Raw genomic sequence first — 13,569 nt, 5'->3', positions numbered from 1 at the left:
CAGCCTATATGTCGCCTTTGTCGACTTGCGGGTTGCATTCGACTTGGTTCCAAGAAGCAAGCTCTGGTCAGTTTTAAATAAGATAGGTATTCCAGCAGAATTGCTCACCCTAATTATGAGGTTACACGAGAGCAATTTTGCTAAAGTCCAATGGGGGGTGAACGGCCAATCATCCATCGACTTTCCGGTGGAACGAGGGGTTCGTCAAGGTTGTGCAATGGCACCCTTGCTTTTTACATTATATATCAACGGGATAGTGGGCAGGATGCTGAATGCCAGCGTGGACACTCCTTCGTTAGCGGGCCTCAGGGTTCCGATCCTGATGTTCGCTGACGATACGTTAATAATGTCTAAGACTCCCGCTGGGCTACAGCGTGCTTTAAATATCTTCGATGAGTTTTGCCTGGAGCATGGTCTTGAGGTTAATGTAGGCAAGACCAAGTTAATGGCTTTCTCTTGAGGATGTAAACCTTGCCCTAGGATATATATGAATAATATTGAGCTTGAGATAGTCAGGGAGTTCACCTATTTAGGAGTACAAATAGCAACCAACCAGGGCTGGTCCCGCCATATAGAAAAAGCGGTCCTAAAACATGTGCAGATTTCGGGGGCTCTACGGGTGGAGCATAAAAGATCAAAAACGAAGCCTATAAAACCTGTCCTTGCTGTATATGATGCTAAGGCAATAGGGTCGGCCCTATACGGGGCAGAACTGTGGGGCTTTGAAAAGCTCACCTCCCTACAGATAGTAGAGAACAGGTTTCTTAGGGGAATTACGGGACTTCCCCAGAGCACCCCATTAATCCCAATGAGTCTTGATCTCGGGAGAAGAACTGTTAGCGATCGAGCACGACTTCGTCCAATCTTATATTGGAGACGACTCTGGTCTACACCCGAGATTAGGCACTATGCAGATGGGTTCCTAGCAATAATTAAATTTGACACCTTCCATAAAATACCTTGGCTGAAAAACTTAAGGGTCATGCTAGGCGAACTGGGTCTTTCCAATCTATGGAACAACCCTGGGGGGGAAGTTTTCCCAAGCAAAAATACCCTTAAAACTATGTATTGGGAGTGGATAGATGGTAGGCTTTGGAGGGGGGGCTTAATCCGATTCAATGGGTGGCCGCTTTCTGGAAACCAAAATGTGTCCTGTGTTAGAACAGTATTGGGACAGTATTACTGTCCCCATGGACAGGAAGTTGTTCTTCCAGCTAAGATCTGGCTCCCTCCCCTTAAGATATTTAACAGGCAGGTGGAAGAGTTTGAATACCCTGTGCTGCCCAGCTTGTGGCACAGCCAATGAAAGTGTGGGTCACTTCCTATTTGCTTGTAATGCCTACGCCACCCCAAGAAGGGTTTGGTTAGCTCCAGTTTGCAAGAAACTCGGGATAAATAGTGCAGTTGAGGCACAGAGAATTATCTGCACCACCACTGAGGAGCCTATTGTTATGGGTACAGCTAAATATCTGGGGTGGGCCTGGTCCATCAGGCGCAGAGCCCTTTCTATTAATTTGATTTGACAATTGTTTTATTATGTGTCATTTTTATATTTCTCAAAGCTTGCACAACTGTTTTATAAAATGTATTTGATTGAATTATTAATTATGTTGTTTTAAAATGTATGTTGTGCTTTTATGAGTATGCAACTCGAATAAAGCTTTATGACTGACTGAAAAATCCAATCAGTGGACCCAGAAATATGCAATTTTAAAGATTTAAGATAGAATTGCACCCACATGTCCAGCATGAAGAGTTCAGTTTGCAGTGGAGGTGGCTGTGAGGTGCAAGGAGATCATCATGTATGGTAATCACTATAGTGCAAAGAACAGGCCAGGCATCACGGATGGTTTTCACAGTAGCGTGAACATCCTGCTGGGCATTGCTGGAGCTTGGCATTGTGATCAATGCACTCTGTCAGTGCTGTAGCACAAAGTGCAGATCTCGTGTTACAGGTTGCTGCTAGCTGTTGCTGTTGCGCGAAGAGTAAGGTTCACATGAGCTTTTTGTTGGCAGTCGGTGTGGATGGCAAGATCTTGCCACAAACCGGCCTGTTTGTGATCCTGAAGAGCCCACAACTTTAGGATGTAAACCTTTCTTTAAGAAAGAGCTCAACCAATGCCACACCAAAGTTCCAGGTCCTGGGAGGCACCTCTTGGCGATCAGGAACTCATTCCAGCAGAGGTCAGATGGGTTGGAGGTCAATCAGTTGGTTTGGGTTGCCAGATGATTTCTTGAAGAGGCCATTGGTTTGGTTTGGTTGATGGTTTCTGACGGCATTGAATTCTGCATGTTTCCAGTCATCAGGAATATGGGGGATTTAATGAAGGTGTTGATGATGTGGGGTGAGAGCGGTGCTGGTTGGTGGTGTTCCAAGGTTGTAAACGTGCTGGGGGAATGTATGTGTTGGGGCCCTGGAGTAAATCATTTGCATGATTGTCACTGTTTGTCCATAGTTAGGGTTGTCCATTCGCTCAGGTGGCTGTCTTGGTTGGTGATGGGTAGGTTGGTGGTGAGTACGCTTGGGTCAGGTTGATGTGTGAAGTTGCCATAGTAACTCTTTCAGTGAGAGTAACCTGGTCCCAGTATCCGGCCCACACTCTATCATATTCGGCATGAAGTTGTGACTTTCACCTGTTCCATCACAACCACATAACCATAAGTGTCACATTTTGCTTTTAGGGCACCATACTTACCTTAAAACTTTAAAATGGCATTTCTCAAGTTCTACTGATTGGATTTTTGTAGTTTTGGTGTCAAATAATTGATTACATGTTATTCTTTTTTTCTAAATTGGAGTGGAATTTGTCTTGTGTTTAATTTACTATTGTTATTGTGCTACATAAATGGTTTACACAATGCCTCTAAGTTAAGCATGATATCTTATATGCTAAGCTATGAGATAGTTAATCACAGGTCAATTTAGTGACTTTTTATGGTTCACCCTGAGGAGGATTGTGGCTATTGCTTGTGTAGGGTTTCACCCTCCCAACCAACAACCACATTTCTCAGAGGGTGGTATTGGGGTCCTATGGGTCACCCTTCCGCCCATACGTCCACCACAATGCGAGTGCAGTGAGTCACAGGACCTGCCAAAAGGGAAATATCTGCCTCCCTTTCAAAGACAGTCCACATTGCTGCCTGCATAGTGAAGAACAGCTCATCCTCCTTTCGCTAATGTACTGTTCCTAATGCAAGTGCCGATTCGTGCCACCACTGAAAACAGAATTTTTGTTGTGATACGGTGAACTGTCCGAGCCTGCTCTTGGAGTACAAATTCAAGTGGGTTGGAAGGTGCACTTTATCCATATCACTGGCCCTGGTTTCTTATCTTTCCCCTGAAATTTCTATATAAAGAACCTCACGTCTTGTTGAAATGCGTACCTTATGTTTTGACTCCCTCTCGCTTAAATATAAATTGCCCCTAGGGCAGTATTAAACTGCTTGGCCATCGGGCACACAGTTCCAATCTGCGACAGACTTCATCATCATCAGTTTAGGGTGCCAGATTATACAAAAGAATGTGTTCTTAGCACATGGGCAATTCGTGCTCGTAAGCTGCTTCACTATCTTTCATTGCAGGTAATCAGCTGACAGGGAGCTCCCCCTCACACACACAGGTGGCTTCAGTGTGTACATCTACCCACCTGTGGAGGAATGCCTGGGGCCCTCTGCAATCCCTGCATCCTCTTCCCAAAGGGGAAATTGGTGTTTGGAATATATGTGGGGCACTTCCTAGGTGATGCACAGTGAGTGCGCCTCCTGACAACCTGTTTGGCTCTGTTGGTAACTGACATGGTGCAGGGGCAAAGCTTTTCACCAGTGCCGGCTTAAACCCTGTGGAGGCCCCACTGATGTCGAAATTTTGGGTCCCGCTCGCAAATTATGTCCCAATACTCACTGCACCGGATTTGTTTTGCATACTGACAACTGCCAAAAGATGAGCTTTTAAGAGACAAAGGGCCCGATGTAGGTAGGACTTATTTACCGATTCTTAATTACCGAATTTTACCGATTCGGTAATTAAGAATCGGTAAATAGGAAGGGGGGACATGTAGGAGCATCCAGATATTCCTATTACCGAATCGGTAAAAATCTGTATTTACCGAATCGGTAAATACCGACCGGTAATGCCCATTCATTCCTATGGGCTTTGAAGCCCATAGGAATGAATGGGCATTACCGATTCGGTATTTACCGAATCGGTAAATACCGATTTACACAAGGGTGCAGGGGGTGTCACTTTGACACCCTCTGGCACCCCCAAAAGAGGCTCGTGTGCCATGTGGCAGGCATACCTGCCCTAAGGGCAGGTCTGCCTGTCATATGGCATAGGTGTGCATGCACACATTTGTATCACTGTGACTGTCGCGCCACTCCCCGGTCCACCGCAGCGATCTTGTGCTGTTTGCGTGGAGGGAGGAAAGCGCTAGTGTTGCCTGATCGTTCCTCGTGAGGCAGCCATTTTTGCAAGGTCGCCAGTCTAGTCTCCCCGCACCTCCTAACCTTTATAGGCTGCTACCCCCAGCGCAGCGGTGACGCGCAGCGGGAGCGCCTTTGACGCGCCGAAGAGGCGCCAAAGAGAAGCCAGTCTGCGCCAGTCCGCGTTCAGACGCTTCGGGCTTCGTGGTCAGGAAGTATGGTAGGGCGGCGCATTTCATATAGTGCTCCTACGCTGCATGCCTTGCGACCCACTAGTAATCATTCCTGTTCTATTATCGCCCCTCCCTATCCCACCAACATTCGCTGCAAAGGTTGCAATTGGGGTTTTTTATCGCCCAGTATAGCTGAACAACAGCCCCAGCATACCTTGAAGATGCTCCTCCTCAACTGCCGCTCTCTCCCACAGCATCATACTGAGTTGGCGCTTTTGATCGAGGAGTATAACCCAGAGGCCCTTTTCCTAACAGAGACATGGCTCCAGTCCCAAAATAATCCCACAGTAGTGTGGGCCACTCCTCAAGGCTACACCATTAAGTATCTTAATCGTCAGTCAGGCAGGGGTGGAGGACTAGCTATTATTTATAAGGATACCTATAGCTGTCGCATCCCCCCCTCCACTTCATCATCATGTGAAAGTCTATATTTCTCATTGTATCTGTCTCCGACCACTACTTTTTCTGGGATTTTGGCATACCGACCACCAGGCGCTTCTGGTGATTTTATTGCCAACATAACAGATCTAGCCGCCAACTCTGTGCTTACTTCGGCCAATTTCACTTTGCTGGGCGATCTAAATCTGCATTTAGATGATCCCCTTAATGTTGCTGCCAATAACCTTCGCTCTAATCTTCAAGCTATTGGTCTGACCCAAAAGGGGTTTCAACCGACACATAATAGGGGTCATCTGCTGGATCATGTTTTTAGCAATTTGGACAAGCTTTCTGTGGAAATACCGGTACCATTGCCATGGTCTGATCATTGCCTAATTCCCTTTACATGGTCTATCAATATTCCTACTACCTCTGTAACCCATAATAGGCATTGGGGTAGGAAATGGAGTGTGCTTCCAATTCATACCTGGGAACAGGCCCTTTCTGAACAACTGCCCCAAAAAACTGAGGATCCTGACCTAGCAGTTCATAATTTTCACAACTGGATCTCTAATTCTCTAGATCTAGTCCTTCCAAAATGCTCCCTGCAAACAATCAGAAGGCCAAAAGTTGCTCCCTGGTACTCTCCTGCCCTTAGGACCCTGAAACAAACGTGCCGGAAAGCGGAGAGAGCTTGGAGGAAAGACCGCTCTCAATCTAAAAAATTAGAGTACAGGTCAGTTATAAGGCATTATAAGAGTAAGATAAAACTTGCTCAAGCCAAGTTTTATGAAACTAAAATTAACATGGCAGCTAACTCCCCTAGGGAAATTTTTAAAATCGCTAAATCTCTGATATCTCCTCCTTCTGAGAGACCTATATCAGAGGGTGCTCAGACCCGCTGTGAGGATCTTGCCACTTTCTTTTCACAGAAGATTCAGGCTATCTATTCCCAACTAGCAATAAATGATGGGGGTACCATTCTACCGTCCACCTTAGACCTAGACACGCAGCCATCCTGCTCTCTGGTTACCTTTCCGCTCCTCGACCCTAACACTTTAGACTCCCTGGTCCAGAAGGTTACCTCAGGATCCCCAAATGACCCTGCTCCACCCCAGACCTTAGTAAAAGCAATGGACACCATCCGCCCCTGTTTGCTGGAGGCTCTTAACACCTCCATTACCTCCAACTCTGTACCATCCACATGGAAGTGTGCAATGGTAAGGGCCCTGCTAAAAAAAACGAACTTGGATTCTAACAACCTATCCAATTTTCGCCCCATCTCGCTGCTTCCGTGGATGAGTAAGCTGTTGGAGAGACATATCAACAAAGTATTAGGGGAATATTTGGAGTCCAATAAATTGCTTCAGGTCTCCCAAACAGGGTTCCGCCCACAGCATGGCACTGAGACCGCTCTTTTAGCGGTCACAGAGGCAGCCAGAGCCATAATGGACCAAGGGGGTAAAACAGCTATTATACTCTGGACCTCAGTGCCGCGTTCGACACTGTGAACCACGCCACACTATTACATCGTTTGAGTGGCTTGGGAGTGTCGGGCGCGGCCCTGTTGTGGCTGACCTCTTTTTTAGAGGATCGCTTTTTTCAGGTATTTGAAGGCGAGGTGGCATCATCAAAACATCCGCTCAGCTGTGGGGTTCCTCAGGGCTCCTCCCTGAGCCCCACGCTGTTCAATGTCTATATGCAGCCTCTGGAGAAGATCGTTCTCCCCTTTGGTGTGCGGATTGTCACCTACGCAGACGACACTCAACTCGTGGTCTCTTTGGACCACGAGGGGGGTTCGTCGAACACTTTAGGTCCATGTCTAGAGGCTGTAGCTGGGTGGATGCAACTCTCCCACCTCAAGCTCAATGGGGAGAAGACCGAGATTATGGTGCTTGGTAATTCTTCTCCCACCTCCTTTTTGGATGACTGGCCTCTGTGTCTCGGTACTCCCCCTCTTCCTAAAGAGCAGATAAAGAGTCTGGGAGTCTGGTTGGACAGAGCGCTGGACTTCTCGTCCCAAGCCACCATCACTGCCTCTGTATGCGTGGGGCTAATGAAAATGCTCCGGAAAGTGCTCCCTCTACTCCCATTCCAGGCAAGGAGGGTCATGGTCCAGGCCCTGATACTCTCCCGCCTGGACTACGGAAATGTTTTATATCTAGGGGCCCCGGCAACAGTGACAAAAAAACTTCAAGTCACTCAAAACTGTGCCGCACGCCTATTGTTTAATATCCCTCGCTGGCAGTCGGCGAGAACTGCCCTAAAGGAGCTTCACTGGCTTCCAGTGGCTTCCAGAACATTATTCAAGGCCATGTGCATTCTGCACAAATCCTTTCATCAAACTCGCCCGGCAGTACTGTACCCTTTAATACCGCCTTACGTGCCGCTCAGAACCCTACGTTCAGCCTCACTACATCTGGCAACTAAAGCAAAAATCAAGAGAGCCCGTTGGGGTGGCCGCTCTTTTACTCACTCAGCGGCGAAGGCATGGAACTCCTTGCCTCTATCCCTCAGACAAAATAATAACCTGACGTCATTTAGGAGAGAATTGAAAACCCATTTGTTTTCAAAAGCGCACTAATCCTACCCTGCAGTCGCACACAGAAATCAGTCTCAAGCGCTGCGAGGCCTTCGGGTGGTTATGCGCTATATAAATGGAATTTTCAATTCAATTCAATTTCATGTGCATGCACACCGGAATCGGTATTTTAACATCAAATTGAATTTGATGCTAAAATACCGAATCGGTAAGGCTTGTGGGACTCAGAAGAGTCCCACCTACATATCAAATTTACCTAATTGGTAGAAATACCGATTCGGTATTTTACAGAATCGGTAAATTTACCGATCGGTAAATTTACCGAATCTGTAAAATATGTGGCCCTACATACCATTTCTAAAATACCGGTCGGTAACGGCCGAAAATACCGATTTTCAGCCGTTACCGACCGACCTACATCGGGCCCAAACTGTTATGTGAATCTGATGTATCCGGTTCTTTAAGTTTTTAATGGGTACAATACATTAATACAGTATTTTCTCTATAGAGTCTTTAATGTATATTTTGTGTTTCTTTGAGTTGATTCGTTATTTTCTATCTTTTGTAAACAATATTTAAGAAAGCTTGATTGCTATTTTCTTTCAAGATCAAATTATTTTGAGCCGTCGTCACGGGCCCCTTAAAGGAGTGGGGCCGATGGGCTGGTGCCTACTTTGCCTATTTGGTAACCCGAAACTGGTTTTCACTCATTTACATGGGGACATGGCCCTATGCAAATGAGGGCACATATCGATGACATTGCCTGTTAGTCAAAGGTGCACCCATGTGACTGGTGTGATTAGTATTACAATATTGGGTTACAGATGTGCGCAGAGCTGCTTCTGTGATTTGGATCTAACCGACAAAGGGGCATATTATCAAGTAAGGGCGTTACATTATCGCCGCTTTTATCGGCAGGAAACTGCCGATAAAGCGGCGATAATGGGCTTGATAATATGCTCTATGAATTCCAATCGAAGCCAATGTTAGATGTCTTCACATCTAACATGGGCTTCGATTGGAATTCATAGAGCATATTATCAAGCCCATTATCGCCGCTTTATCGGCAGTTTCCTGCCGATAAAAGCGGCGATAATGTAACGCCCTTTCTTGATAATATGCCCCAAACTTCCTTTGTGCCCCTGCATACTTTCTGTCATTCAACCCATAGTGAACACACACCACTTTCAGTGAATGTAGATGTCCCTGGAGTGTTGCTTCCCCACCTCCCAATTGATTAATTACATTGCTTGTACTGTGGTCAGTCAATTTTGCACTGCCATGTGCACCTTACCACTCGTACACAAACATCATTTACATTGACTTACCAATAAAGAAATCTATGGCCACATTTACAATATTTTGACACAGGGCAGCGCAGCAAGCCTCCCTGCTGTGCTGCTGCATCAAAATAAAAGGGTAGGAACGTGCCATTTCTACAAGGTACAGCATACTCCTGTGCTTCTCCCCTGTGCCAGTACACAAACAGCAGCCGTAATCCAGCGCTGACACCCATGCGCTGTGGAGATGATTGTTTTTGTTTAGAAGGTGACACCTACATGCACAAAAAAAATCATTAAAGACATTTTCCTCTTTCTATGCATGCTGCAGAATGTGGAAAGAGGAAAAAAAGAGAAGGAATAAAAGTAGTTTTCCTCGTTGCATCTCCTTACACTTCCCCTGGGGAGGAGTAGGATTCTGAAGCATTCCCATAGTTGCAAAATGTTGTAAATCTGGGAATGCGTCAGGTTCCATGGATGCTACTTAGAAACAACCACAGCAACACCCATGGAACGCCCCTATCACACAGAGTAATGCATGAAAGGGAAACATATTTCCATGGCCATGAAAAGTCAGCTAAATGGCTTGCAGCACTGCAACATTTTCTTGTAGATGAGGGCCTCAGTTTCTTTTGCAGTCCTGCCACATACAAGCTCCCCTTACCTACATTAACAGCCGGATAGCAGAAAGTGTTGGCAGTGCATGCAGGTAATCTTTCATGTCACTTTGTATTGATAGAGCAAAACACATTTCTTTGGTAAATCTGGGCCTAACTCTTGTGATTTGGGGATTATGTTTATGTTTTATAAAGCACGAAAGTACCATAACATGTCCTGGCACTATAAAAAATCAAAACAAGAGCATAATAAAATTACAAAAAAGTTCCTTGAGGAAAAATAGATGGTTAGGTTCGACCCAGAGGGCAAGTGCGAGGTTGTTCCAACTCTGGGCATAATGACTGAGAGGGTTCGAGCCCTGTGCTTTTTCTCCAAAATCTTGGGCCATATACCAGCAAAGAAGTAGTGGAACAAAGTTTTTGGATGTGCAGTATTTTAGAAATAATCTAGTCATGTAATTTGAACCTGCTCTAAAAGCTCAATTTCCCATCACGGTCCCCGTCTGCACCTAGTCTGAGAGCTCTTCATTGGCTTCCCATCAGGAAAAGAATCAGCTTCAAAGTTATTTGTTTGGTACATAGGACTATGTTTGGAAACGGGCCAAGCTACCTTGCCAAAAAACTCAACTGGTACAAACCTAACCGGAAGCTCCGGTCACTTACCTTAGGATTTGTACTGATAGAAATGGCAGAAGATCCTTTTCTCATTTGGCTCCTGCTTTTTGGAACAAACTCCCACTGCAGCTCCGCATGTTTACGGATCATAAGCAGTTCCACAGGAGGCTAAGAATATTGTTTTTTTGACCGCCTGCATCCTTTTGTCAGTCGTCTCTTCTGCCTGCCATCTGAGTTTTTCGCTAGCGCTCTCAGACCCATGGGTGAAATGTGCACTTAATAAATCTCTATGACTTATGACTTAAATACCATCTTAAAAGGGCCTCAATAAGGCAGCTGTGAGCAAGAAAGAAGAAATGTCAGAGAAGGTCAGATCCTCAGAAAAGTTGGCTGAACAAGACACCCTTAAAGCAGCTCAGGGAAAGATTGAGTTTGAAAAGGAAACAATTAAACAAGGAAGCTTGGAACAGAGAACGTGTCCCTCTGTTGCAGAAAAACCTGAGATTTCTCTTCAATGACTTGAAAAGAAGGATTTTTTAGTGAGCAATGTGATGCTGACTAATTCTGAAACAGAGAGTGACACTGCAGAGAAAATTCCCAGTAGCACATTCGAGGTAGAAAAGTGATGTAAATTTCTTATATCAATATTTTGATTATGTACAGGAGGGACAACTTCATTTAGTGCCAGTCCAAAGCATATCTCTTGTTCTAAACTACCAGTGCCATAGTTAATTTCCCTGCACTGTCACCCAAAACAGAGAATGGGCTTCAACTGTCATGTTTTATGTCAGTTTAATAGATTTCACCCTGGTCTCAGCCTAAGAGATTTTACTCTTCTTCACCGACCTCAGTGTCTTTCCAGGGACTAAATGTGCCCCTTTCATGTAATTTGATTATCACCTCTCTCAGTCATTTCTTTATCATGTGTCATGTAAGACTGATTTGAAATGCTTCCTGTCCAACAAGAATCTTTCTGACCATCCAAACCTCCATAACAAACCAAAAAGCCATGTGATACCGTACCTTCTTATCCTATACAAAAATTGCCAAATGCACTGTTATCTAAAACAACTATTGTGGTGCACTACATTGTTTAATTTGTAAAAGAGCAAGTGTTGGGCCTAAACTTTTATTCAGGGGGCAGTGACCGGCACTATTGAAGGCCAGGGTGCCAAACACTAAGTCTGCATTGTCTTGATTCCACCCCATGTCTCTTAAATCCACCATGACACGCCCTCTGCCTCGCCTCCTTATCTCATTCTGCAGGTTCTTTTTCATCCTTGCTTTCTCCTTTTGTCAAATTTTCCATGTTTCTTTTCCTCCTTCTTTCATCCTCAAGCATTTTCCTCTGTTTCACTCTGTATGAAATTCGTTTGAGGAAAAATAAGTGCTGCTCCTCAAAAAAGAGTGGGGTGGGCCACATCTGCAACCACTGCTCAAATTTAGCATCCAGAATCCAGTTTCCCACCACACTGAATACTTAGCTTCTTTCCCAACACCGCTACCACTGCTCAGGTAAAGAACGCCTACGGTCCTACCCTCTTCAACCATTCAAAATATAGACTGTATCCTACCACTTCAACCAGCAATTCCCAACTGCTCTTAACCCTCCTTGTCACTCATTCTCATTGAAGTAGCAAAGGCAAGAGAGACTTGCCTTATGCCAAGGAGATTGGTAAGCTGCTGAACAATCCAGCATGTTGTTACAGCGTTGTTTTTGAAGCAGCGAACACCATCTATCACTAAGAAAATGTTACCTCATGTTTGTCATTAGGGTATTCATTGAGGTGAGTGGCTGTATCTTTGGAATATTTCACTAAATAGTGATACTCCTAATTGCATAAAATTACAAATAGGACAGCGTCTAGCAGTTCAAAGCCAGTGGGTTAAATATCAGATCAATACCCCATCATTGATTTACCAATAACATTGTGTCTGCCATGATGGATGCCTATTTCTCTTACCAATAACAGAGAGGATGCCACGCCAAATACCATACAGGGGTGGTGCATTTACTGGGAAAAAAATACTAAATTTAAAATTTACCATTTACCAACCTGAATTGTCATGTTGTGTGCTATTAATTTCTTAAGTTCATGTTGCCCTTGTGTAATGGTTTAGAGTGGAAAACATTACCATACAGATCCTCAATTATTTCTATCTATATACAAATTACAGGTGTTGTCTGTCAGTAAAAAGGAGGACAGGACAGAAAAAAAGCTGCCCTCCGAAGAATCAGCTAATCAAGATACTGCTTCATCAGTCCAGAAAATGATTAAGACTGGTGTGGAAACAATTCAATGGGGAAAACTCATCAAAACAAAACTCGAGTTTTCTCATGATGAAGAATTTGGAGAGGATAGTTCTTCAGGGAGAGAGGCGTTGTCAGCTGTTTCTCCAGTATTCTCTGATGCCCAAGAGGAAATGCCTTGCACAATATCTCAGGTAAGCTGAAAGTTTAACTATAAATTATGAATCTATCAATTGATACATTAGTGTATATATGGGCAATTAACTGACAGAATTCCAATTGCCAGCACAGTGAGGCAAGGATGTGTCCTGGCTCCTGCCCTTTTTTCCCTTTATATTAACAACAAGTGGAAGCTCTCTCCCTAGAGACTATAGGTGCACCTAAACTGGAAGGGGCGAGGGTGCTGTATTCGCCGATGACACCCTTTTAATCTCCAAGACCCCGATGGGCCTCCAGCAGCTATTGACAAATTTTAACGCTTTTTGTCTAGCTAAGGGCATTGAGCTCAACATCTCAAAAACCAAATTTGTGAATGTTAGACCACACAAAGCATTTAAACAAGCTATCTCTAAATGAAAACCTGTGGTGAGTATCTAGATTCGAGTATCTGGGCATAATGCTCGAAAGTAAATTGTTGTGGTCTACACACATAGAGAAAAGAAGGGTTGTGGCTCAACACAAGGCCTCAGCAGAATACAGGAGGTTCCAGGGAGCAACATCGAGAGCCCTACTCCCGGCTCTTGAACTCTACAAACTAAAGGCTCAATCAGCCACGTTGTAAGGAACAGAACTTTGGGGATATGCTAATCTAGATGCTGGCACAATAAGCGAAAACAACGTTGTCCCCTCACTACTCCATCTCCCATGGAGCACTCCCTTAATACCGATGTTTTATCATTTCAATATTAAAACAGTGGGAGAAGTAGCCAGACTAAGGCCCCTTTTGTATTGGGTGATGCTCTTGAGCACGGAAGAGTTGAGGGCATACGGGATGGCTGTCGAGGAATTGTTGGTCCTTGACAAAGCCCTGACTTTTCCCTGGTTCAAACAAGTCCACCGATGGTTTGAAAAATTGGACCTTGGATCCTTTTGGTCAGATCCTGCCTCGTTGGAGGCTTCTTTTATGTTGCTGCCAAAAAACACTACTGCGAGTATATATACACTAGTCTTCTTCACCGTTCCTCACTTGGTAGGCTGACAGATTAATTTTTATCTATTAAGACCTGCCTAT

General features: G+C 44.7%; 1 protein-coding gene across 1 annotated transcript in view; it reads left to right on the top strand.

Moving 5' to 3' along the window:
- Positions 1-13,569, top strand: part of SYNE2 (spectrin repeat containing nuclear envelope protein 2) — a 1,843,566-nt gene that overhangs the window by 741,923 nt on the left and 1,088,074 nt on the right. Inside the window, exon 55 of the mRNA XM_078660317.1 lies at positions 12,266-12,532. Within this exon, the coding sequence (XP_078516443.1) occupies positions 12,266-12,532 (267 nt within the window). The remainder of the gene's footprint in view (positions 1-12,265; positions 12,533-13,569) is intronic.

This window comes from Lissotriton helveticus, chromosome 9 (genome assembly GCF_964261635.1).
Source record: "Lissotriton helveticus chromosome 9, aLisHel1.1, whole genome shotgun sequence".
NCBI classification, from domain to species: Eukaryota; Metazoa; Chordata; class Amphibia; order Caudata; family Salamandridae; genus Lissotriton; species Lissotriton helveticus.
This window is presented reverse-complemented; position numbering and strand designations above follow the sequence as displayed.